The sequence below is a fragment of the Arabidopsis lyrata genome (genome assembly GCF_000004255.2).
Source record: "Arabidopsis lyrata subsp. lyrata unplaced genomic scaffold ARALYscaffold_4, whole genome shotgun sequence".
Taxonomy (NCBI): Eukaryota; Viridiplantae; Streptophyta; class Magnoliopsida; order Brassicales; family Brassicaceae; genus Arabidopsis; species Arabidopsis lyrata.
Genome location: NW_003302552.1, coordinates 1,192,973 through 1,218,699, shown reverse-complemented (window position 1 = coordinate 1,218,699; position 25,727 = coordinate 1,192,973). Strand labels below are relative to the sequence as shown.

The following is a 25,727-nucleotide window of genomic DNA, read 5'->3' as shown; positions in this document are numbered from 1 at the left end:
GAGAAAATAATGTCGTCGGAAAATTCGTCGGAAACAGGGTATATTAATTTAAATAATTTTAATTATTTTGTGTCAAGGATTTCTTTAATTAAATATACCCTGTTTTGTATCAAGATATATTTAAGCGGTACAAATTTAATCTCAAACGTTTCATACGACAGTTCCGACGAAAGTATGAATAAAATATAATATTAGAATGGCTTAATTATTATAAAATAGAAACAGATTTTTTTAACAAATAAATTATAATGCATATAATATGATAAATTTAAAAGCATTTAAACAGATTTTATAAAATATATATATAAAACTAAAGAAGATATATTTGATTTACTCAGAATCGGAAGAATAATCTGAACTAGCAGAATCATTTTGATCTTCAAACTCTTCTCCATCCTCTTCGTCTTCCGCATTTTCCCATATCTGTTCGACTTCTATGTTCTCAATATCAACGAGGGGAATGTCACCGACAGATTGATCTACTTGCGTAATTTCGTTTACTGCAATTTGTTGTAGCGGTTCCTTTTCTTTCACCCCATCAACTCTGCTTCTTGGATTTATTTGATGAGCCGTAATCCATGGATATTGTCGAACACCTACTTGTGGATATGGTATGTAGCAAACCTGTGCTGCCTGAGATGCAAGTATAAACGGATCGTACTTTCTTAACTGCTTAGTCGAGTTGATCTCTGTGACACCATACTTTGTAAGTCTAACACCTCTTCCAACTCTAGGATCATACCAGTCACACTTGAAGAGTATACATTTCAAATTTATGACTCCCGGATATTCAACCTCTAATATATCAGTAATTTCACCATAGTAGTCTATCGAATCTGTACGAACAACGACCCCATAATTCACTGTTTTTCTGTTAGTAATCCCTGGACGTTTTATGAAAACGTAGCCTCGAGTGCAATACATCGGGTATGCCATTGCCCTTGATAGAGGACCTCCAACCAACTCTTCAAACCATGTTGGATAGTGTTCCTGCCTACTTGCGGCTGATTTGATCTGCAAAACATACAAGCAAATGTACGATTTTAATAAATAGTAACCATGTTCATAATATATGTAAAATCAACGGTGAAAACTTACATAATATTTTAACCAATTAGCATATTGTGTCTGCTTCATTTCCTCTTTTCGAGCCTCTGTCATGTTTGGATACGCTCCAGACACTTGATCATCAAAGATCCTACAGACATTTGTTTTTTTGTATAAGTAATTATTTTGCAAATAATATATGCGTATTATTAAGGTATGAATTTTGTTTCTTACTTCTCGAATGGTATGACATCGTCACAGTTCCGGAGGATGTAAGTATGAATGTGATTAAATTCTTGATCTGTAAACCATACTTCTCTTTTCTTCCCACTCAGTCTCCCGATTTGAGAAAAGATATCTGGGACAGATGTATGGTAAAAAGGCCGCACACCCCCATCATCGTACCTACCTGGTTTTCTTGCTTTTGTTTGGACATTTGGAGCAAAATAGTAGGCCGAAAAATGAGTAGTCTCCTCGTTTATGCTTTGAGCTACTATTGATCCCTCAACTTTGCTAAGATTTTTAACTTTTTTCTTCAAATGGAACATAAAACGCTCAAAAGGATACATCCACCGGTACTGAACTGGACCGCCTAGTGCTGCTTCACGAGGTAGATGGATAGGCAAGTGCTCAATGACATCAAAGAATGATGGGGGAAATAATTTCTCCAAATTGCAAATGATAATCGGGATATTATCTTCAAGTGTATGTAGTCCTTCGACTGTTAGAGATCTTGAACACAAATCTCTAAAAAATGCACCTATACCTGCAATTTAATTAATAATTGTAAACAAAAAAAGAATATATACATGAATAATAACATATTAAAATAATTGAAAGATAAGTTGTTTGTACCTGCAATTGCTTCATGGACAACATTTGGTAGGAGTTGTGTAAACGCAAATGGTAGTAAACGCTGCATGAAGACGTGACAGTCATGACTTTTCATCCCAGCTAATCTACCACTGTGATCATCAACACAATATGATAGATTTGATGCATAGCCATCAGGAAATTTAACATCATCAATTATCCACTGAAAAAACTTGGTCTTCTTGCTTGCATCTAATCTCCATATAGGAATAGGACCTACTCCGTCTGCAAGCAAATGGAGATCCTCGCGCGCACATATATCGGGTAAATCCATTCTGGATTTGATATTATCTTTAGTCTTACCCGCGACATTTAAAATGGTGTTAATTATATTGTCAAAGAAATTCTTCTCAATATGCATAACGTCAAGACAGTGGCGGAGTAGATGATTTGTCCAGTACGGTAACTCCCAGAAGATACTTTTTTTATGCCAATTATGATGTTCTCCATATCCATCAATTCGGACATGGCCATTACCCCCTACCGATGCTGTACAGTCAACATCAAAATCACGAAATTGATTCAATATATAATCACCATCATACTCAGGTGGCGGTGGATCACGGATACTCTTGTTCTTGCGGAACAACGTCTTACTACGACGATATGGATGATTTCGTCTTAGAAAACGACGATGACAATCAAACCAACTTGATTTCCGGCCATGTCTTAGTTGGAAGGCATCTGTATTATCTTGACAATATGGACATGACAGTCTTCCATGAGTTGTCCAACCCGATAACATGCCATATGCGGGAAAGTCACTAATAGTCCACATCAATACAGCACGCATGTTAAAATTTGTCTTTGTGGAGACATCATATACCCAAACCCCTTGGTACCATAACATTTTTAACTCTTCTATAAGCGGCTGTAGGAACACATCAAGTGAACGACGAGGGTGGTTTGGACCAGGAATCAAAATGGTTAAGAAAAGAAATTCTCTTTTCATGCAAAGGGAAGGTGGGAGATTGTAAGGGGTGACTATTACTGGCCACAAAGAATATTTTCTACCTGACTTTCCAAATGGATTGAATCCATCCGTGCATAAACCAAGATAGACATTCCTTGGTTCATTAGCAAAGACTGGATATGTAGAACAAAAATGTTTCCAGGCCGATGCATCCGATGGATGTGAAATCTCCCCGGTGAATTCATGTCCAGCGTGCCATCGCATACCCTCCGCTGTCCGATCTGACTGATACAACCTCTTCAACCTATCAGCCAAGGGCAAATACCACATACGCTTATATGGTATTTTGTTTCGCCCACTAGTAACCTGAAACCTTTCAGCACCACAGAAACGACATTGAGACATATTTACATTATCTCCCCAAAAAATCATACAATTTTCTCTACACACGTCAATCATTTGGAATGGTAAACCTAGCCCAGATACCAATTTTTGGATTGCGTTGTATGAAACTGGCGATAAATTATCTTCCGGTAGATAATCGTGGATAAAATCAGCCCACGCATCAACGCAATCTTCACTTAAATTGTAGTCTGTTTTGATGTTCATCATACGTGTTGCGGCGGATAAAGGAGAATGACCCTCTCTACATCCTGCATATATCGGATGATTTGCAGCATCTAACATATCGAAAAATCCCTGTGTTTCTAAGTTGGGTTCCTCCGCAACATTAGTATTTTCTACGTTATCATGAAATTCACCACTACCAATTCCAATTACAATATCTTCTTCCTGGTGAATATGCTCATCGCTAATTATAACGTTTTCATCTCTTCTTTCACGACTACTACTAGGACCCGATCTAAAATCCTCCCCGTGAGAAAACCATATATAATATCCTGGTGTAAAACCTCCCCAATATAAATGATTCCAAACAATGTCTTTTGCAAGAAAATGATCATTACAACATTTGACACAAGGACATGCCATAATACCTTCGATACGCGTCATTTCTTGATTAGATGCAAACTGCATGAATTCCATTAAACCTTCCTTGTACTCCTGCCTCATAGCTCCGGTCTCATCATCTAATCGATTATACATCCACTCTCTAATTTTATAAATATTATGAGAAGACATTTTTTTTTCCAAGATTTTCTTGTGTGTCTGTTTTTTTTTTTCAACTATTTTCTTGTGTTTATGATTTTTTCGTTGTCTAGTATATATATAAAACTTTTCCGACTAACATTTTGTCGGAAATTCTAAAGTGGTTCCCTTTAATATTTCCGACAAATTTTCCTACTAATTTTTTCGATCAAGTTGTCGGGATTACGTCGGAACATGTGCAGTGAATAATCACGTGTTTACCTAGTTTTTTCCGACAAATTTTCCGACAAGTTTCCGAGCAGTTTCCGATGACATTGGATTGTCGGAATTTTCCATGGTTTCCGACAAATATTTCCGACGAAATTCCGACGAATTTTTAATCGTCGGAAAAGTTTTTATGTTTCCGACGAAATATTATTTTCTTGGAAGTTTGTCGGAAATTCCCCGGAAATCCGTCGGAATAATTCCGACTAAATATTTCGTCGGAAATGTTCGTCGGAAATTGCTATGTTTTCTTGTAGTGTATTACATGACTATCTCTCTGAATGAAGGATCTCGGTTTAGTTAGAAACCAGCCTAGGTTTAGTAAAATGGACACTGATGTTTGCGTGAACATGTTCAGCTCAGCAAGATGCATCATTAGCCTCTCTACTAACTTAGCGTTGTTCATGTGGTGGAGAATAATAGCATACAAGTGGTTTATATATCTGGGATGGGCCGTATTGGCAAGTTTTTCATCATGAAATTGTTTGACGACATTTTGATGGATTTGCATGGGTCTGTGTTTCGCAACAGTTTACACAAAAGCATGTTTGGAAAAGGATATTTAAAGATCTTAGACCAAATGATAAAGATATTAAACAGATGGACGAATATACACTCCAGGGTAATCTTTTTCAGCTATTGGAAACTAGTAGATAACTTTTAACTTTTTTTGTTGTAAAAAAAACACGAAATATTAAACAAATACTACGTGTAACGCGAGATGGAACACCTCAATCGTATTTGGCGTCTTCAACATTAATTTCATGTTTCTTTCTTTTTGCTGGTTGTTTTTAAACATTAAACATATTTGTATTAATAGTTCTAACTTAAATATAAAAAAATTTAAAGAAATTTTTAATATAACAATACAATATTACTGATGTTTTTATTTTTTCAAAACTAATATTTGTAATTTCGTTTATAAAAAGATTGAAGAATTTGTAAAAAAAAAAACAATTGATGAACCCATTAGTTATTGACCTAAAAAGATTGATAGGTCCATAGTTGACCAAATTTTTTCTAATAGGCCCAAAATACCATTCCTTAGAGAAGAAGAAACGACGTCGTGATAAACTGTCGGTGTCACAAAAACGACGACGTTAAAGCAGATTCACATGTCATCTTCCAAGTGTTAAGCTCTCTCTTAATTTAAAAAACTAATTTTTCTCTGCAATTTGCTTTTGATTCCAATTGAAGGGACGCACGATTTTAGTGGCAGTTTAACGGGAACACTACTTCTCTCTCTAGATCCCAAAAATCAAAATCTTTCCTTTATCAAAAATTCTTCATCTTTCTGTTTTCCCAGAAATAAAAAAGCTCTCTTGATTTGCCTTTCCTGGTAAAGTTCCCATTTTTATGTTCAAAAATTGAATTTGTTTAGGGTATTATTTGCTTAGATCTGATCTGGAGAAATTTGGGTATTGATTGATTTGTTGGAATTTAGGTTTTGAGGAAGTATGTTTAGATCATCACCAAGAAGAGGACAGAGATCAAAGGGTTTCAAGGTGAAGCATTGTATTCAATTGACTTTGTTACTTAGTGTTGGAATATGGTTGCTTTATCAAGTTAAGCATTCTCATGAGAAGAAATCTCAGTTTGAGGAAAGTGCAAAGATTGTTGTTGGTGGTGGTGGTGGTGATAAAGTTGTCAAGCTTGGTAGGAAAGATCTTATCCCTCGTGTTGTTGAAGATGAAGCTGAGGATGAAGGAAGTAAGAATGTTGTTGAGAGTTTTAATGGCGGTGGTGATGATAAGGAGAATGAGATTGTAGAAGGAGGTGAAGAGAGTAAGGAGAAGGAAAGTGAAGGGATTGAGGAGAAGAGAGATAATGGCGGCGGTGCGGAAGAGAGTGAGGTTGAAGAGAAGAGAGATAATGGCGGTAGTACGGAAGAGAATGAGAAGAGTGAGACAGAGGAAAGTGAGGCTGAGGAGAAGAAAGACAATGGCGGTGGTACGGAAGAGAATGAGAGGAGTGGTACTGAAGAGAGTGAGGTTGAGGAGAGGAAAGACAATGGCGCTACCGAAGAGAATGAGGAGAGTAAAGAGAAGAGTGGTAATGAAGAGAGTGAGGTTGAGGAGAGGAAAGACAATGGAGGTACAGAGGAGAGCGAAGAGAGGAAAGAAAAGAGTGGTACGGAAGAGAGTGAGGTTGAGGAGAAGAAAGACAATGGTGGTACCGAAGAGAGTGAGGTTGAGGAAAAGAAAGAAAACGGAGGTACAGATGAGAGCGAAGAGAGTAAAGAGAAGAGTGGTGGTACGGAAGAGAAGGATGTAGATGAGAAAGCGATTATTGAAGAGGCAAGAGAGAATAATTACAAGGGAGATGATGCTTCTAGTGAGGTAGTCCATGAGTCTGAGGAGAAGACTAGTGAGTCGGAGAACGGTGAGAAATTGGAAGACAAGTCGGGTATAAAGACTGAAGAAGTGGAGGATTCTGTTATCAAGAGTGTTTTGCCTAACGCAACCGATAATGGGGAAAGCAGTAGTGATGAGAAGACTGGTTCATCCTCAGGTCATGAATCGGATTCGTCGGAGGGAATCAAATCTGAGGGTGAATCTATGGAGAAGAATGAGTTGTTGGAGAAGGAGTTCCATGATTCTAACGGTGAGTCTTCTGTGACCGGGAAATCAACGGGTTCTGGAGACGGAAGTTCTCAAGAAACTAGGAAAGATGAAGATGAGAAAGAGAAGGTAGAATCTTCTGAATTGTCATCTCAAGAGGAAAGTAAAGACAAGGAAAGTGAGACAAAGGAGAAGGAAGAATCTTCGTCTCAAGAGGAAAGTAAAGACAAAGAAACTGAGACAAAGGAGAAAGAAGAGTCTTCGTCGCAAGAGGAAACTAAAGACAAAGAAACCGAAGCAAAGGAGAAAGAAGAGTCTTCATCACAAGAGAAAAACGAAGACAAGGAAACTGAGACCAAGGAGAAAGAAGAGTCTTCTTCTCAAGAGAGAAACGAAGACAAGGAAACTGAGAAAATAGAGAAAGCCGAGTCTTCGTCCCAAAAGGAAACGAAAGAAAAAGAAACCGAGACGAAGGGGAAAGAAGAGTCTTCTTCCCAAGAAAAAACTGAAGACAAGGAAACCGAGACAAAGGAAAACGAAGAGTCTTCGTCTCAAGAGGAAACTAAAGAGAAAGAAAACGAGAAGATTGAGAAAGAAGAGTCTTCGTCTCAAGAGGAAACTAAAGAGAAAGAAAACGAGAAGATTGAGAAAGAAGAGTCTTCATCTCAAGAGGAAACTAAAGGCAAAGAAAACAAGAACATTGAGAAAGAAGGGTCTTCGTCTCAAGAGGAAACTAAAGGCAAAGAACACGAGAAGATTGAGAAAGAAGAGTCTGCATCGCAAGAGGAAGACAAAGAAACCGAGACAAAAGAGAAAGAAGAGTCATCGTCCAACGATTCACAAGAAAATGGAAGTACTGAGAGTGAGAAGAAGGAACAGGTCGAGAAAAAGACTGACGAAGACACAAGTGAATCTAGCAAAGAAAATAGCAACTCAGATACTGAACAAAAGCGATCAGAGGAAACATCAGAAACTTCAGAGAAAGAGGAAAGCAACAAGAATGGTGAAACAGAGGTAACTCAAGAACATTCTGATTCTTCTTCGGATACTAATCTTCCTCAAGAAGTAAAAGATGTTCGCCCCGATCTTGAAACTTTGCCTGACTCTGGAAATGGAGGGAGCAATGAGAGTGTTGCGGCTGAGTAAATCTCCTCTGGTTGATCAAATTCTCTCATTTGATGTTGTTTTAGTAGAGAGTTTTTTTTTTACGAATTGAATTTGTGTCATTGTAATTTGTTGTAATCTTTTTTTTCTTTTAAACATATTTTCTTGTCATTCCCAGAGTATAAGTTATAGCTTTTCTTTTGTACCGAACACATGATTATTTTTGTCTTTAAAGCAAATTCTTGAAACTTCATTATCTCATGTGAATAAAGATTTTTGTTAAACAATTTATGCTTTGAAGATTTGATGATATTGCAACATATAACCAAAACAATTCAACAACCAAAAGACAAGTATATTTTTGGTCACAACATTGGAACAAAATTATAGCTTAGAATCTCCTAAAATCCATGAAACATAATGTCATGCAAAAAAATAATTTTCACCTAACACATAAATTTACCAATTTACAAGAACTATAATATGATAATTGAATTTTAGCTCATCAAACGATCACAAAGCAGCAAATGCCTCAACGTCGTCACTTCGCGTTTCTGGTGATCCTCTTCCTCCGTACACGTGTCTTCATCTCCTTCGTCCATCCCCTCACCGCCAAACGCGTACACCACATCCCGCGATTGCGTTTGCTGCTTAGTACACCACGTGTCTCGATCTACACCGTCCATCATCATCATATCGCGAACCTCATCTTCCGTCCATCCTCCTTCCCTCAGCTTCCAAAACGCGTCGTCCAAACACTCCCTTAACCCCTCTAAACCCAACGCGCTCCACCAATCGCGCGTGGTATCACGCGCCACCACGAATCTCCCTCTCTCCGCCACATCACTCCAGAACTCCACTCTTCGTCTCCGTCTTCGATCCTCCGTCTGCACTTCCGATCGACCGAGTCCCTTGAGGAATCCGGCAACGTCGCAACTCAATTCCCTGACTCCGTCGCCGTCGATTTGGAAAACTGGATTTCCCGCCAAATTTGGCGTCGTCGAAGGGACGTAGAAATCGCCGAACACGGGGACGAGAACCGGAGCGATCTCGATCAATTTCTTCACGAGCAATAAAGCCTCCGAGTCGTTTCCGGGTCGGATCCCCCAAGAATCGACCCAGAATCCGTTTCTGACGACGATTTGAGACAGATTAAGAAGAGGGAGAAGGAGATGATTCCGGTTCGACCCGGTTCGCCAAATGGGAAAATTGGTACCAACCGGAAGACCGGTTTGAAGAATCGAACGGAGATCAAGAGGGAAAGAGAAACCAAGAGAGGATTCAACGGCTGAGATCTCTTGATTGGTAAGCCCAGGTGAAACGTGGATACCGGTTTGAGATTTCAAATGGTTAATTATGGTTTTGTAGTAAACCGGAGACGGTGGTTTAACGGAGGAGGAGCGAATTGGATCTGTAGTAATGTGGCCAAGTGGGCTAATTATTCCGGCGAGACGATGATTCATCTTTTGCTTCTTTGTATTATAGTTTTAGCTTAAAACTAGTTAAAAGAGATTATTATTAATATATATAGTCGAGAATCAAATCTATTTCTTGATAGAACCAATTTTGGAAATTATATGAAACGATTTTAGAAAGTTACGTAATTATGGAAACATTGGGAATTTTTAATATTACGTTGATGTGGATTAAAGGAAATCAAAAACGTGTAGACTATTATTTACTAGCTAGGTTTTGAATTAAAATTACACGTCTGAATCTTACAGCAAATTTTAGCTGTAAATTTACATTGAAAAGATTTATTTTATTTTTTGCACATTTAAAAGATTTATAAAATATATATTTTACTATATAAACTAAAATTTATTTTGAGATTTATCAGTTAGCTCATAAAACTAATTTTACTGGTGTAACTTTTTTCAACTTATTGATGTAAGAATCTGAAAGTTGAATATTTGGAAAGCAATCCTAGTGAAATGTAACAATTAAGGGAAGTACTCAAATGACTATAGATTTTGAAAATCTTGCACTAAATCTATAGATTATTGACTATTTATGATAAATACAAGCAATGAGTCGACAATTACGCTAATATGTAGATAAGATTTTACAAGGTAACCTGCAATTCTTTCATGCTAAATTGCTAATATATTATTTTAAGAGAATTCGCAAATTTTTCAAAACTAAATCTAATATAATAAAGATCAGATATCAAAGAAAAGATTTAAAAATAGTCCATGAATTGAAAAGTAATTCACGGTCTATGAACTCCACCATTTTCTAAAAAGAAAAATGTTAAAACGTTATACATAATTTGAATTTAAACGTGAAATTTGTTATAAGTTAAATAAATGATATAAACTTTTTGGTGTTTTAAAATACTGATTAGGTAGGATTTTAGACAGGCGATTAAAAGTTAATCTTCCTTTTTGGATTTTATTTGTTTATTATAATTAGAGCTGTCAGACGGGCATGCCCGCGTCCGCCTGGACAGACCCGCATTTGACCGCAATTTTTTCAGACCGCAACGGGCACGCCCGCTAAACCGCGGACAAAGAAAACAGTGTCCATACCCGCCCCGCAAAGTCCAGCAGGTAAACGGGTCGGCCCGCGGGCATTATGTTAATGTGTAATCTTTGAATGTGTCATACATGTAATGTGATCTTTGAATGTGTGATTCAGTGACTGATTAGTGAATGTGTGGTAATTTTAAATGTGTGATTTGTTTTCACATTAACCATAAAAAATTGAGACCTGAAACTCTTGAAGCATTGAAAATCAAACAATGAAACACGATACGACTTAAGACTTAAACAAAGTTAAAGTCTGAAACATTGAAGCCATGAAACCAAACCTGAAACTTTGGAACACTTAAAGTCTTAAAGACTGAATTTTTAAAACTCAAATATTCAAAGTCTAAAACATTAGAACCAAAGCTGAAACTCAAACATAAAGTCAAAGTCATACTTAAAACTCAAACCAAACTAAAAGTAATCATACTTAAAGTCTTCCTAGCTTGCAACCTCGCTTCTGAATTGATCATCATTTTACCAATATCACCACTTCTAATCCTAAGCTTACACACCTCCAAATGACGTCGGTATGAATTTGTACCGTTTTTGTATGGATTATATGCATAATCGTTCTTACAATGCTTGCACATTGCTCTTTCTTCTTTTTCCCCTTTTTTATCTTTTTTAGTAATCACGGTAAAGTGTTCCCACACGTCTGAATACTGCCTCCTCTTTTTCTTTGGTGATGATTTTCCATCGTCACCATCATCATCACCCTCATCATCACCATCTTCATCATTATCATCACGAGACTGCCTTCTCTTCTTCTGTGGTGGTGACGTTTCTTTGTCGACATCATCACCGTCAATCTCAATGGATGGCTTTCTACTAGGTTTAGATCTTTCATGAGACTTACTTCTCTTCTTTTGTGGTGGTGACTTTTCTCTATCAACATCATCATCATCTTCAATCTCAATGGATGGCTTTCTTCGAGATTTAGATGCTTCAGCTCCATTAAACGTCTGTCGCTCATGTTCAGCATTTGCAAAATCAATAACTCTTTGAGATTCCAAATCTATCGATCTAAGATCGTAAGAATCACGTGACTCCTACACAAAATAAAAATACTATTACCTTTTAAGTTTGAACATGACTAAAAATTTAATCAATAGACTAACTTTGTAATTGTAACTTACCATTACAACTTTCTGGTTTTTGTTGAATGTGGCTCTATGAAAATTATATTGAATCGATTTTGAGAATCTGAGAATCTGTGATGGATGATGAATGATATGAGCCTTTGAGTTTTTGTTGTAATTTTCACTCTCTTTTAGGTTAGTCAACTTTCTCTCTTTATTCAACCATAGAAACGATTTTAGAAATCCACTTTTTCATTCATATTTTCACACTCAAAAGCACTAGATTAACCACCCACACCTAGGTATGATTCAATCTAGTTTGTAGTCTAAGATTACAAGCAAGGTCCACAACCTAGCTTTAGACTTTACCAACTCTCAACAGTTTTGAAACTGGGAAGCGTGACTTTTCGCTTTCCTTGTAACACAATAGAAAAGAATCAGTTCTGTAGGGTTTTAGACTTTTAGGTTTGTCTCAAACGTATCAGACACCTCTAAGAGAAACAAAAGGTTTCATTTTTGCGGACCAACCCGCAAACCCGCCAAACCGCAACGGGTCAACCCGCTAAACCCGTTTCCGCATGGACCATGCCCGCTATGCCCGCGTTTTTATGGACATAATTTTAAGTGTCCAGGCCCGCCCCGCAACTGTACTAATTGGGCTTAGCCCGCGGACTTCAAGCCCGCTTGACAGCTCTAATTATAATTGAGAGATTCGATCTGTTTAGCTTTTGGTATCCAAAATATTTGTCATTGAAGACAGAATGTGTCGGCTTTGAGTATCATGGGTTGGTTTTGTCTTATGTTTTTATTTGTGATTTCGCTTTTGCAGTGGAAATGAGGATTTGCCCCATATAATTAAAGAAATACCTTGATTGTCTCTTTATTAGATAGAAAGTAAAATTCATAGGTCTGTATAATGTTAATAAATCCCAATAACTAAATTTTAGTCAGATTATTCTCACTTCATTTCGGACAAATAATAAGCTTGATCACGTAATTTGCTGATATTCATATTTTTTTTGCGGATACTTAATATGACGAATATTTGTTTTGGGCGGATCAAATAAAAGTACGTACTATATGTAGTTACTAGCTAGAACGAACGAGTAACAAGTATAACTGATTTTTTTTATAAGAGAAGCATGTTTTCTCATTTATACAGAAGCCAAAGCATTGATTGCATAAGGAGACACTACTAAAGCAAACAAAATGCGAAATTACAAGGACAAACACAATTTCAAACCATGGCAACGTCTCTCAAAACAATTTATCCATATTTCATCGATAATATGCTCCAGTCATCAGTCATAGTGGAACCGGAAAACTACCACATGTTCATCTTTGAAGGAGAAATTACATGCCTCCCAAAACTTGGAGACATGCAAGATTATGGATAAGTCAGAGCCCTACATGTGTTATTTTTCGAGGGATCAGATGAAAAGCAACAAAATGTTTTAGAAGTCTGTAAAACCCAAAACCACCCAATGAACTAGAATCTAGTCGAGCGCATCCAATTCTTGTCTTACATATTGTGGGAGCAATCATCTCACATATGAGCCAGCATTTCCCTAACAGGCCCATAGGTTTGTGGCCCAACATTGTTTTGGGCTGGCTTTGAAAGCAAACAGAACAAAGCAGTCAAAGATTTTAGTACAAAAGTAGGATCGGATCCGCGGTCCACCGCGGGGGAATATTGGTTTACATACGTTGAATTTAATATTGTGTGTTTTTAGTAGAGCGAATCATGTAGTATACTTATAAATATTCATAATAACGAATTGTAGAGAAAATGTTAAAAAAATTTATAAATAAACCCATCGTATTAATTATGATTTACAAAATAGAATTTTGTGTCTTAAAATTCTAAAATTAGACGATTCATAGGAATTAGAACAGTCAAAATAGGTCAAAAACCGCGGATCGAGCCCAAATCATCTTACTATGGGGTAGATTTGGGAAAATATATTAAACACGCAAATAAGCGAGCCACATGGATTAATTTGCAGTGGGTCATAGGTTTAATCGGTTTTCATCCGCGGATTGGTGGATCAGCCCGCATGTTAGTATTTATGGATAATATTATAATTTATTCAACATGTGGTAATTTAAACAAACTATAATAGTATTTTTATTTATTTATTTATTTTAGTAGTATTTTAAATTTTGGTTACTTTAAAACTATTTAAACAAAATCCACGGACAATCCCGCAAATCCGCATACATTCGCGGAACGGGTTTGTATTTCATATATGTTACCCGCGGATCGTGCGGACCGACAACTACAAGTCAAAATATTTTTTGCCTATCGTAAACGGGCTTAACGGGACGAATCAACTCGCTTTGACAGCTCTAATGGGAATATTATTTAGTCATACAACAAAATAAAGTTTGGACATAGGAATAATAGAATATGTATCTTATTTCTTAGGTGAGAGATTGAAAGATGAAATATAATGATTAAAAATTAGTTATTATTTTTCATGATTCACAAAATTTAATAAATACTTATCATCTTGTTGAATAATTCTAAAATCATATTCAATAAATCTTTATAAATTGAAAATTAAACTTCTTTGGTAAGCTATAGGTATGAAAATACCATAATTTTGATTTAATCTAATTAAATTAAAATTAGTTATATGGATTTTATATCTATTTAATGTACACGACCAAAATAAAAATATATATTTAATTTATAAAACAGATGGGGTATTACTTATGTGTGATAAATTTTCTAGAAATCTTTAGAAGCAAGTAAGATATCTTTCAATTAATGATAATTGGCTAAAATGAGCGAAATTAATGATAAAAACGTTGATTGTTATCGAATTAGTTCCAAAAATATATGAAAAAAATTATTATACGTAATTAATGTATAATATTGTTCGGAATATGCTTTTATAATTAGTTGCCATAAGTACAATCAGATTTTATTTGATTTCCATAAATATTTCATTTTTCATTCGATTTTTCATTATTAATTCGAATTTATATTCCAAAAAAAATTCAAAGATCCGATTTCAGAATTTCGGGTCAATTTTCTGATTTTAACCCGACCCATTTTCATTTGTACTTCTCTTTTAATAGTATAGAGATTGATTGGAATAAAATTATCTTAAATTTTAAAGATATGGTTAACTTGAATCGTACCGGAAAACTGTACCGGAATTTTCGTACCGGCTTCCTAAAATAGGAAATGTTTGTATTGAGAAGATAGATAAGCTCTCTGTTCTTGCCACGCTTCCCAATACATGGATCCATTTTGCTGACGTCATCTTCATCTTCGTCTTCAATCACTATCTCTCTCTATTATATAAATCTCTTCGTACCCTTTTACCGATTCAGACCTCAATTTCGGTGTTGAAGCAGCTATGGATCCAAACCAACGTATCGCGAGAATCTCTGCTCATCTCAATCCTCCTAATCTTGATAATCAGGTTCTTAAGCAATTTTGGTGATCAAAGTTTGGTTTTTTTTCCTTCGTGTGATCGGATTTGGATGATTTGGGTTTAGATGGTTGACGGGTCGGGTTTGAATCGGGTGGCTTGTCGGGCAAAAGGTGGATCACCTGGATTCAAAGTGGCGATACTTGGAGCAGCTGGAGGAATTGGGCAACCTCTTGCGATGTTGATGAAGATGAATCCTTTGGTTTCGGTTCTTCATCTTTATGATGTTGCTAATGCTCCTGGTGTTACCGCAGACATTAGTCACATGGACACTAGTGCCGTTGTAAGTACTTAGATGATGATTTAATAGATATAGCTAATAAAATTGAGCATTAGTGATGATTGTTGTTGTTATTATTATAGAGAACTGAGCTCAAGATCATATACATGAGATTATTGTGAATGTTTTTGGGTAACTTTGTTTTAGGTTCGTGGATTTCTCGGGCAACCGCAGTTAGAGGAAGCACTTACGGGGATGGATTTAGTGATTATACCTGCTGGTGTTCCGAGGAAACCAGGGATGACGAGGGATGATCTGTTTAACATTAATGCTGGGATCGTGAGGACACTCTCTGAAGCTATAGCTAAATGTTGTCCTAAAGCAGTTGTGAATATAATCAGTAATCCGGTGAACTCCACGGTGCCAATCGCAGCTGAGGTTTTTAAGAAAGCTGGAACCTTTGATCCAAAGAAACTCATGGGAGTCACTATGCTTGATGTTGTTAGAGCTAATACTTTTGTGGTATGCACTAATAATTCGCTCTTTGGTAGCTTTATAGGAATCAAATGATAACTCGGTTAATGTCATGAGCTTAGAATGGTGTGTACTATTGGCGATTAGAACTCAACTATCTTCTTCTTTGCATTTATGGTTTTAAATAGGCAGAAGTAATGAGTCTTGATCCCCGTGAAGTTGATGTTCCGGTTGTTGGAGGACACGCAGGAGTTACAATTTTACCGCTGCTTTCTCAGGTTTGAGATCAGATGATTCACATGGAAGTCATCTTTCTGTTTGTTTGAAGTAGATATTCTATTCTCATCATCATATCTGTTACAGGTGAAACCCCCTTGCTCATTCACTCAAAAAGAGATTGAATATCTCACAGACCGCATCCAAAACGGTGGCACTGAAGTTGTTGAGGTATAACCATTATTTCTGCTTTCTTTGTTACTAACTTCGAATCAAGCGGTGTGTTTACCTTTTAAATCATTTTGCAGGCTAAAGCTGGTGCAGGTTCTGCAACGCTATCCATGGTAGGTCTGTGAGATTTATGACAAATCCGGGATTTTGATTTATATTTTAATCTATTGAATGATAAACTACAGGCATATGCAGCAGTGGAGTTTGCAGATGCTTGCCTCAGGGGTCTACGAGGTGATGCAAACATCGTTGAGTGCGCATATGTGGCATCCCATGTACAATCCTTATAATCAACTGTACATAATTATAACTGTAAAATATTTCTTAACCCTAAAAGATGAACATATGGACTTTGTCTTATTCCTCATACAGGTGACTGAGCTTCCCTTCTTTGCATCGAAGGTGCGTCTGGGACGATGTGGGATCGACGAAGTGTACGGTCTTGGACCATTGAACGAATATGAGAGGTAAAAGCTGAAGTCTTGATCGACCTGATATCTTGAACTATCTTCGACCTGTTTGTATGTTCATATCGTTTTTCCGCTCTTTGTTTTTGGTAATTGATCAGGATGGGATTAGAGAAGGCAAAGAAAGAGCTTTCAGGAAGTATTGAGAAAGGTGTTACCTTTGCGAAGAAATAAAGAGACTTGATCGTGAATAAACACTTGAAAGTGATGGTTTTGGAATAGTGATAGTTTTTGAATAAGAACAACACTTCGCAATAAAAGCTATAGCGGGTATTCTGGGATCTGATCCTAAAAGGTTCAAGAAACTCATCTCCTCTAGGTAAAATCTTCGATTGTTTTATCGTTCCGTCGAATCACTCTGTTCTTAGATACGAGAACGTTTATGATCTGTGTACTTGGGTTACAAAAGTGAGAACAGAGCAATAATCTTGCGTCATTTTTTCTCATCTTCTTGGTATGTTTCGTCAATTGTTTTTTTTTGTTTTGTTTTGTTTCATATTCAAACATTTATAAACCAGAAGGTTAAGTTAAAACTGTGGAACGATGGAAACAACGGCTACGTTGTCGTTTTAGCTAAATAGAGTTTCCGTATCAAGTCATCTGCGTTCATCTAAGTAACTTCTTAGGTAGCGGAAACGATTTAGGTTAGAGAGAAACCAATGAGGGCGATCTACGGTTGTGTTTAGGATTTAGGTGTTAATGTGTTATGTTTAGGCTACTATATAATGTTTTAAGATGATTGTAGAGAGTTAAGATCTCTTAAAGAATATCTTCTTGGATCGTTTTTATGAGACATCTAGTGAGATATTTATTAAGTTTACTTCAAGTGGGTTTAGACAAGTTAAGGAGTAGGTAAACTACTAAACTTGGACCATAACACTTTCCAAAGTTTCTTTTGATATGTATAGTAGTTCTTATTTATTTCAATGCTCAATAAGTGTAATATAATGTATTTTTATAGAAAAGGGTGTTACGATACGGTCATGAACAAAATATTATAATTTGATTATCTCAGCCCTTAGGTCATGTAATGCACACATATGACAGATTGCCGATGTCGACACTTTCTCAATATAATTTATGATATTTAATTTGTACGTACAAATTTACGAAGACTTTGATTAGAGTTTGAAGGGAAAAAAAAAAGAAAAAGAAGAAAACAAGTTTATTAAGACTATCATAATAATACACTTCTACATAAATCTTTATGTAGAAACCCCAATGGAAGATCATTAGAAATTTTTTTTGTCAACAACTTTTCTAAACTAACTTATACAAGATCATTAGGGCATGTGCAATGCAAGTCTCCCACATACAAAAATAATAATAAAATAAGAAATAATAATATTTAATTATATGAGTCTCTCAAAAAAGTAGAGAGAGTCTCTCGTAGGAGAGACTTTGAGAGACTTTCTCTATTTTTTTGAGAGACTCACATAATTAAATATTATTATTTTTTATTTTATTATTACTTTTATACTTGAGGGACTATGGTGAGAGACTTACATTACACATGCTCTTAAAATCCCTTTAAATGACATTTATTGTTCGTCAATTTATGTCTATATCTTATACTCCCTTCGTTTCATTTTAGTTGTCGTTTAAGGTTTTTTCACACAAATTAAGAAAAGCATTAAATTTTCTGTTTTACCCTTTATTAATATATCCTATAAATTTTTTCATTGACCAAAACATTAAAACAATAGAGATAATACTGGAATTTTTACCAAACATTTGCATTGAAAACCTAAAACGACAACTATTACGAAACAAAATTTAAGTCCTAAAACGACAATTAAAACGAAACGGAGGGAGTAAATATTTTATCTATCATTGTCTCCCGGGGGAATTTAAGCCCACTCGCAAGACACAATAAATTGTCTCAAAATTTATTACTTCAAGTCTACAACTAGTGCCAGAGCTAACAACTATTTTTAATGGAGTCACTATATGTATTAAGAACAAAAGAGACATATCTATACCTGTAAAAAAAAGACAAACTTTATTTAAAAATATTTGATACTTATATATTTTTTATATGTCTATATTTAATGGGGTCACAATTGTGTCTATTTTATATACAAAATAGACACCATTTGTATCTTATAAAGTTTTTTTTTGTTTTAAATATTTTAAAATACTATAAATATATTTCTTCAAGTATGAACTTTATTTTAAAATAATCTTTTTATATTTATTTTAAAAAATCAATTAATAATATTTATTTAATAGTAAAGTTTTGATATAGAAGATTAGTATAAACATAAAATAATATGATTACAAATAATGTGTGATTAATGTTGAAAATAAGCAATGATTATATCTTTCATTATAAAAAGAAGTGGAGGATTGTATTAAGAATATTCTCTCAAAAAAGAAAAATTGTCAGGTTTTCAAAATATATTGTGCAGAGTTAGTCTCTATGGTGCAATCTCCTCCGAATTGGTCCGCTTTTTCCAATATTCTCGATAAGTTTGGTGCACTCCGAGTTAATTGTATTTTTTTTCTCGTTTTCAGATATTTTTCGCTCTTGTAATCTCCTAGTCGATTATTTAGCCAAGACTTCTAGATCTTTAAGTTATGAATTTTTTTATGCAAACTCTTCTTTTCTTGATTGGGCTACCAATCAAAGAGTAAATTTTTAATTAATGTGTGGTTGAAAAAAAAAGATTTAGGGTGAAAAAATTTAAAAGTACATACTTACATGACCATTTCTTTGCCCAAAAAAAAAATAAAACATGACCATTTAAAATAGCATTTGGTCTACCAACCAAGACTATAATAGGATAAAATCATATATCACAATATAATATAAATCTTGAACATTATTTTTTATTTAGTTCAATAAGCAAATTTGTAACTATATTAACAATTTTTATTTCAAAATACAAGTAAATAAAAATTTATAAGAATCCATAGAGGTCAACTGAACTTATAACTTTTAAAAGAGCACAATAAAGAACTTATAATCAAATTTGCTTATAGCAGCAAGAAGTCCCAATATTGTTAGCATAGGTTTCTCGTTCTTCGGTTAAAGATTTACAGGTTAAAGTATAATCATAAAGTAATTAACCAGAAGCCAATAAAATAAACTCTTAGGTATATTATTGATCCAACCCAATGACATTGGGGAAAAATATATATCAAAGTATCAAACCAATGCTTCGACAAAAAAAAATAAAGTATCAAACCAATGATACAGCCATAATTAGGTACACACACCAATCCAGCTTTTGCACTCAACAAACGACAAAATCCCATATTTCGTGCATATCTCTGGTTTTATTATCCAACTAGTCATTATTCAACTAAACCGAGTGATCTGGTCAAAATTGGGGACCAAATCTAACACGTTTATTCACTGCGAAATTCACATAAAACGTTTTTAAAAAGATTATTCAGCTAACGCAAGTCTAATGTTCTTCACCACTTCTTCAACAGGTCGAGAAAACTTGTTGTCCATCTGCAAATATAGATTAAAATATTTATACATAAAATCAATATATGATAAAATAAAAATATTAGAAGATTGATAACATACCTTAGAGAGAATGGTTATAACGATAGTTGAATTTCCAAATGGTAAAGTGAAGCTATTGACTACTTCAAGACGAAAATTCTCCAAGGAACTTAAGATCTTAATCATACACCCTTTGTTCTTCTCACAATGAACTGTAATCAGCAAATCTTTGCCTGAAACTCTGGCTTCGATCATAGGCATTGTTTGTTTCAAGATCGAAACTTCGTCCGAAGAAGAAGACAGAGGAGACGCAGTAGAGCAAGTAGAAGAATAAGACGAAGAATCATCATCTAAATACACTTGAGATCTCTTCACCAATATAACCGATTGATCCATATTCTTGGTCCCGACTCGCTCTTCCTCTAGCTTCTTTACCCGTTCTTGAAGTTGTTTCAAATGCTTGATCGCGTCTTCAAGAACGGTTGCCTTGTCCGTCTACACACACACACAAATTTAGTACCATATTTACTGACGTTGAGTCACCATCCCGATTTGATGAGTTGTGGGAACCACCAAAAAAGAAAAATTACAAGCCTATATATTGTTTTAAATTTTAACACGATTTCTACGAGAAAGAAAAAACTCAAAAAAAAAATCAGAGTTTCATTATACTATATTTGCAAAATGTAAAAAAAAAACTCCAAAATGTAAATAAAAACATTTTTCTTATGTTTGCTGAGGTTGGCGTTTAAAATTTACATTTTTCATAAAAAAAAAAACGCCAACCTCAGCAAACATATATAAAAAAAAATGTAAAATTTAAACGCCAACCTCAGCAAACATACGAAAATGTTTTTATTTATATTTAAAAATGTTTAAATTTTACATTTCAAAATGAGTTTTTTTTTTTCTTTCTATTGGTTATTTGTAAAAGAATCTATATATAAAAGAAAATATAAAATCAAACGCAAATAGTTAAAGTATGATTAGAAAGAGATGGTTTATAGATGTTGACCTTTTTGAGGCCAGGAAGAAGAGCAGAGAGAGCAATCAAACGCTCGTTGAGCTTTTGTCGACGTTTTCGTTCAGCCAAAACATGTTCTTTCAGTAGATGTGGTTCTCTTCTTCCTCCATTGTGAACACAATCTTTTCTTTTGGACCCCACTTTCTCATCCATGCTTACTTGGTTGGAGAAGTTCAATGATGTCTCGACCGGGTTTGTCTTCGTGTCTGGAGACCCGAATGAGATCACTTGTGACGTGCGCGAACACGAAGAAGAAGAAGACGACGACGGAGAAGAAGATGTTGAGTTGATGTTGTTGTTGGTTTTCATTTGCTTTGTTGGTCTCTCTGGTACCAACTCAAACCCGGTTCCAGATCCAGACTCAGAACCGGGTTTGGTGTTAGTTTCTCCGTATATCGGGAAATCGGATTCCCAGTCATCGATCAGATACTCGTCAGTGTCGATCATCAAATCCATAAAGCTTGAATCTTCCATTTTTTCAGTGAAATCACTAAAACTTTTTTTTCTTAGATCAAGAAAGCAAAAAAAAGTTTATGTTGAAACTAAACAAGAAGCGAAAGGAAAGAAAACTTTAGGATATATTTTAAATTTTCTTTTGTTTTGGAGTATGTATGATTTTGTTTTGTTATGTGAATGTGGTCGAGTGAACTCTTTATAGTGGATCTATATGATTTTGGTCTTTTTTAATCATTATTTTGCAGTTTATAATATCGGCATGAAAATAAGAGCATATGGGTTTTAAAACAATATATCCGGTTACCCGATCCGGTAGGTTTTGCAATAATTGTTTTTTTAGTAAATTTAAGGTCCTGAAAAAAAATTAAATGTGAGAATTGTTTTGGTTGAACTTGAAACTAATGGGTGGGGATTTGAGTAGCTACCGATGCGATGAGATCTGGCCTTGGAAAACTAACAAGACTTTAATTAAAGATCAAATAATGTGATTCGTATACCATAAATGTATTAATCTTGATAGATTTATAGATTTGTGAGTCTACGACTTTAGGTAAGAAAATACAGCCCATCACGTGGACGAATTAGATCAAATGTAGATAAAGCTTATGACATATATGGATAACTGAAAAAATATAAAAAAAAATTGTAAATTTTCTTTTGATTAGACAAAATTTTAATTCTTTGTGCAATATTTTAATCGATCATTGGGGAGTAGATAGATGAGTACCACGAAGAAAATGATCGAAATCGCTAGAAGCACAAAAAGTTCTTTCCGAAAGATCCTCCAATGCTCAAATTTAAAAAGATTCAAAAAGAAAATAAAATATTGTAACCCTTTTTTAGTAAAGATGTTGTTCCACAATGGCACCATTCCGAGTTTTATAACACTTCGGCAGTGTCATGGTTTAATAGTCATATTTGTATAGCACTCCAACGGTTCAACTTGGATGTACAACTGAGTTTTTTACGGCTAGAATATACTGAGTTTCATTATTTTTACCACTGATGGTAATCTAACAAGTTGATTTGGGCTGCAACATTAACACACTAATCAAGTGGTAGTGGTTTAATGGTTTCTATTTTAGTAAGAGTTTTTTTTTTTTTTTTTTTATCCGATCAGTCTCGGAGAAAACACACCGAAATGTTACCGTGTGAATTCGTCGGGAACACCTAGGTGTTGGACTACTATACAGCCTAACCTCGAGTTTGGAATGCCTTTCGACTAATTCCTAGGAGTACCCAATTAGCCTAATTTCGGATACTATGTGAATTGCTTGGACCAAAACCCAAGACCACACTTATCATACAAATATGATTTTTGTTTGCAGAAGGGATCGAACATAGGTTAGTTCCTTATAATATTTCTCCAATTCTTCTTTTCTACTAGACCACAGCTATATGAGCATGTTTTATTAAGAGTTGCCATGTTCGTTTAAGATATAGATCAATTTTTCTCGAACACAAAATTATTTAACTATTTTCATTTAGCGAGTCGAAACGATGTTATGCCATAAATAAACTCGAGAAATTGACTACTCACCACTTAAACTCAGTGCAAAAATATTAGGCGAATGATAAAAAGTCAGATTACCCTAGTTATCAATAAAAAAACATCAACATAGACTTGAACTCAACTCCCCACGTGTTATTGCAAGTAACGTGGTCCACTGCAGATCCGAATTTGCTAATCAATGTCCAAAACCATTATTTTTTACGTGTAAAATATTCTATTACAGTATATTATAAGAAAACTACAATAAAATCTTTCATGACGTAGAATAGATTTTATTAGGCCTGGGCATAATACCCAAACCCGAAGAACCGAACCGAATCCGACTCAAAAAATTCGATCCGAATCCGAACCTGAAATTTTAAAATATCCAAACGGATTCTAAACTTCACAACCCGAAAACCCGAACAAGTACCCGAACATACCCAAAATATAAGTACATAGTTATAAATTATTAGTAATATTTATATTCGTAATAACCTAAGTGCCTAAAATTTTCGGAAGTTAAGATATTTTCGGGTGTTTTAGCTACTTTAGGCTATATTCGGGTTAAAATATTTGGGTTTTATAGATTTTTTGAGTGTTTTTCCAATACTTTGTATAGAATCGGATACAAAATTTCTAATATTTGGATACTTCGGATAAACCTGATGAGAATCTCCCGAGGAGTCGGCACTCTAAGGCGGTGAAAAGATATTCCTTAGGTTCAACGGACGGTGAAGCCACGAAGAACAAGGATGGTGGAGCGAATGGTCACACAAGAGCTGCGGAAAACTCTTGATTTACCGAACTTGAATTCCTTAGATATGACACACTAAGACGAATTCAAGGCTGAAAATGAGAATCACTCTCGACAAGACCCCCTGGATATGACGCACCAAGACGGATCATGTATTGATCAATGGTCACACCATTAACCAATCCAATGGATATTACACACCATTGACGAAAAATGAAAACTCACTCTCAAAGGATTCCAAAAATATCAAAAAGGCTTCTTGTTTATTCATGAGATGAACCTCATTATATAGAGGAAATACATCAAAACGTCCACATTAATGGCTTAACATGCAAAACATCTAGAGAAATGAAATTTAAACTCTAAAGTGCATGTAAGAGAGAGAAATCGACAGAATTAAATGTAGTCTTTGCAATGGACGAAAATTGATCTTCTTTGATGTTTTTGGGCTGAATCTACTTTGCTGGGCTTCTCTCATAGACCAAGATTGTAGAACAACTCAGTTTGTAGCTTAGTTCATTCTGTGTGGTCGGAATTCTTCATTAAATGCGCGTAGGTCCGAATCTGGTAAACTGGAGAACACCTGATTTGTAAATTGAATAACTCATTCGTTTGATCTCCGTTTGCTTTGATTCTTCTTTGAGGAGTTAGATAATTGAGCTGAGCACATTCTGCAAGTGGTTTCGTGCTTTGATTCATCGTCATTCAGAAGATACGCTTCAAACACTGAACACATATCCGGATGCTTTCTATTATCATATCAAAACCCGAATCCGAATCCGAAATACCCGATCCGAATCCGATCTGAACCCGAAAAACCCGACCCGAATATCCGAATGCTCATGCTTAGAATTTATACTTAGCATACAGAAAATAATTGATTTTATATTCTAAAGCCAGGAGAGGTTGAAGACTATAGTATATAACTTCTACTTGTTTATGCAATAATATGAGGCTCCCGTTGAATCTGTCTGGACAAATTAATGGTGATATAATTGCATTCTACTAGTTCTTAATTTCTGTGCTTCTTTGTGGACCAAATATCTATAATTGAGTTTGTGGTACAGATGAACTAAATACAGCAGCGCTAAAAACTCATTTTAAAAATTTTACTTTTTTCTTTAAAAATTATCATTTAATATTTGATTTTATAAATTTAACCAATAATATAAAATATTACAGAATACAAGTAATCATAAAATATAAAATATATTTAATATTCTATGGAATTTGTAAAATATCCTACATGCTTAATTGGCTAAGAGACAGGTTGCAGTTAATAACAATTAAAAATACTACAAACACTAAAAATAATTTTTACAGATTTATAATTTAAAATTTTGGGTTTGAATTTAGTATTTTTGGGTCAGAATTTAGTTTATTTTTTTGGTTTAAAATTTTTCTATTTTAGTTATGTGGTATTTTGGGAAAAATGATTTTTTAATAGTACTTTTGAAAAAAAAAAAAAACTAGTGATGATATTTTCATAAGCTGAAAAAACTAGCCTTTTAATATATTTTTTCACATCCTCTCATAGCCGACCAATCAAAGCCATATAAATTTTATGTTATTTTTAGTTTTTTGTGTTTTTTTTTTTTAATTTATAATTTTTTGTTTGTGAAACGTTTACACTAAGTTTTCTTATTGTAATACGATAAACACCATAATAATCTCTCTTTTGCGATGAATCAAATTTGTTTTGATAAGAAAACATTTTTTGGTTGTTAAATGAAAAGGCAGTTCTCTGGAACCATTTTCCTATCCTCGTGAATCATGTGATGACTATCTTTTTTTTTGCCTCTTAATGCATTCTTATTATTATTACATTCTTTTTGAGGTCAATGCATTCGATTCTTATTATTTTAGTATACCGATTGTTCTTATATATATAGCAAAGTAGAGATCAAGACTAATTCTCAGAACTCGGGATCGATTAATTTTTATGAATTGGTTCAGATTTTTTTTTTTATTGTGGTTTTACTTTTAATATAATGTTTATGGTTAT

General features: G+C 34.7%; 6 protein-coding genes across 10 annotated transcripts; 2 read left to right on the top strand and 4 right to left on the bottom strand.

Moving 5' to 3' along the window:
• Positions 1-247: 247 nt before the first annotated feature.
• Positions 248-1,506, bottom strand: LOC110228871. Its single transcript, XM_021027100.1, has 3 exons — positions 1,282-1,506; positions 1,099-1,198; positions 248-1,014 (listed from the first exon to the last, which is right to left on the bottom strand). Exons 2-3 carry the CDS (start codon positions 1,159-1,161, stop codon positions 331-333), a joined length of 747 nt encoding a protein of 248 aa, XP_020882759.1. The 5' UTR covers positions 1,162-1,198; positions 1,282-1,506; the 3' UTR covers positions 248-330.
• A 3,865-nt stretch (positions 1,507-5,371) lies between these two features.
• LOC9314702 (myb-like protein X) lies at positions 5,372-8,117 on the top strand. 4 transcript variants are annotated; one of them, XM_021027311.1, is made up of 3 exons: positions 5,372-5,543; positions 5,649-7,447; positions 7,556-8,117. In XM_021027311.1, the coding sequence occupies exons 2-3, from the start codon at positions 5,662-5,664 to the stop codon at positions 7,909-7,911; spliced, it is 2,142 nt and encodes a 713-aa protein (XP_020882970.1). In that variant the 5' UTR covers positions 5,372-5,543; positions 5,649-5,661; the 3' UTR covers positions 7,912-8,117. The 4 variants fall into 4 exon arrangements, with proteins under 4 accessions (XP_020882970.1, XP_020882969.1, XP_020882968.1 ...); XM_021027310.1 differs by having other exon boundaries at positions 5,649-7,800; positions 7,870-8,117; XM_021027309.1 differs by having other exon boundaries at positions 5,373-5,543; positions 5,649-7,350; positions 7,408-8,117.
• An 81-nt stretch (positions 8,118-8,198) lies between these two features.
• Positions 8,199-9,530, bottom strand: LOC9316525. The gene has a single exon (XM_002878588.2). It carries the CDS (start codon positions 9,330-9,332, stop codon positions 8,367-8,369), a length of 966 nt encoding a protein of 321 aa, XP_002878634.1. The 5' UTR covers positions 9,333-9,530; the 3' UTR covers positions 8,199-8,366.
• Positions 9,531-10,801: 1,271 nt separating this feature from the next.
• LOC110229032 (uncharacterized protein DDB_G0283697-like) lies at positions 10,802-11,864 on the bottom strand. The gene is made up of 2 exons (XM_021027766.1): positions 11,537-11,864; positions 10,802-11,449 (listed from the first exon to the last, which is right to left on the bottom strand). Exons 1-2 carry the CDS (start codon positions 11,537-11,539, stop codon positions 10,802-10,804), a joined length of 651 nt encoding a protein of 216 aa, XP_020883425.1. The 5' UTR covers positions 11,540-11,864.
• Positions 11,865-14,699: 2,835 nt separating this feature from the next.
• Positions 14,700-17,105, top strand: LOC9314701 (malate dehydrogenase 1, peroxisomal). 2 transcript variants are annotated; one of them, XM_021027312.1, is made up of 9 exons: positions 14,700-14,916; positions 14,993-15,208; positions 15,353-15,667; positions 15,808-15,897; positions 15,983-16,066; positions 16,144-16,179; positions 16,252-16,341; positions 16,439-16,533; positions 16,635-17,105. In XM_021027312.1, exons 1-9 carry the CDS (start codon positions 14,851-14,853, stop codon positions 16,705-16,707), a joined length of 1,065 nt encoding a protein of 354 aa, XP_020882971.1. In that variant the 5' UTR covers positions 14,700-14,850; the 3' UTR covers positions 16,708-17,105. The 2 variants fall into 2 exon arrangements, with proteins under 2 accessions (XP_020882971.1, XP_020882972.1); XM_021027313.1 differs by having other exon boundaries at positions 14,722-14,905; positions 14,991-15,208.
• A 2,511-nt stretch (positions 17,106-19,616) lies between these two features.
• LOC9314700 (transcription factor NAI1) lies at positions 19,617-21,724 on the bottom strand. The gene is made up of 3 exons (XM_021030156.1): positions 21,009-21,724; positions 20,075-20,488; positions 19,617-19,996 (listed from the first exon to the last, which is right to left on the bottom strand). The coding sequence occupies exons 1-3, from the start codon at positions 21,489-21,491 to the stop codon at positions 19,928-19,930; spliced, it is 966 nt and encodes a 321-aa protein (XP_020885815.1). The 5' UTR covers positions 21,492-21,724; the 3' UTR covers positions 19,617-19,927.
• Between the last annotated feature and the right edge of the window lie 4,003 nt (positions 21,725-25,727).

Excerpts from the sequence above, each read along its gene's own strand:
- LOC110228871 (XM_021027100.1), bottom strand. The coding sequence starts at position 1,161 with ATGACAGAGGCTCGAAAAGAGGAAATGAAGCAGACACAATATGCTAAT. Across the intron at positions 1,015-1,098 it reads CTAATTGGTTAAAATATTAT|ATCAAATCAGCCGCAAGTAG; the intron begins GTAAGTTTTCAC and ends TATGTTTTGCAG.
- LOC9314702 (XM_021027308.1), top strand. The coding sequence starts at position 5,662 with ATGTTTAGATCATCACCAAGAAGAGGACAGAGATCAAAGGGTTTCAAG.
- LOC9316525 (XM_002878588.2), bottom strand. The coding sequence starts at position 9,332 with ATGAATCATCGTCTCGCCGGAATAATTAGCCCACTTGGCCACATTACT.
- LOC9314701 (XM_021027312.1), top strand. The coding sequence starts at position 14,851 with ATGGATCCAAACCAACGTATCGCGAGAATCTCTGCTCATCTCAATCCT. Across the intron at positions 15,668-15,807 it reads TTAGAGCTAATACTTTTGTG|GCAGAAGTAATGAGTCTTGA; the intron begins GTATGCACTAAT and ends GGTTTTAAATAG. Across the intron at positions 15,898-15,982 it reads TTTTACCGCTGCTTTCTCAG|GTGAAACCCCCTTGCTCATT; the intron begins GTTTGAGATCAG and ends TATCTGTTACAG.
- LOC9314700 (XM_021030156.1), bottom strand. The coding sequence starts at position 21,491 with ATGGAAGATTCAAGCTTTATGGATTTGATGATCGACACTGACGAGTAT. Across the intron at positions 20,489-21,008 it reads TTCTTCCTGGCCTCAAAAAG|ACGGACAAGGCAACCGTTCT; the intron begins GTCAACATCTAT and ends GTGTGTGTGTAG. Across the intron at positions 19,997-20,074 it reads TTATAACCATTCTCTCTAAG|ATGGACAACAAGTTTTCTCG; the intron begins GTATGTTATCAA and ends CTATATTTGCAG.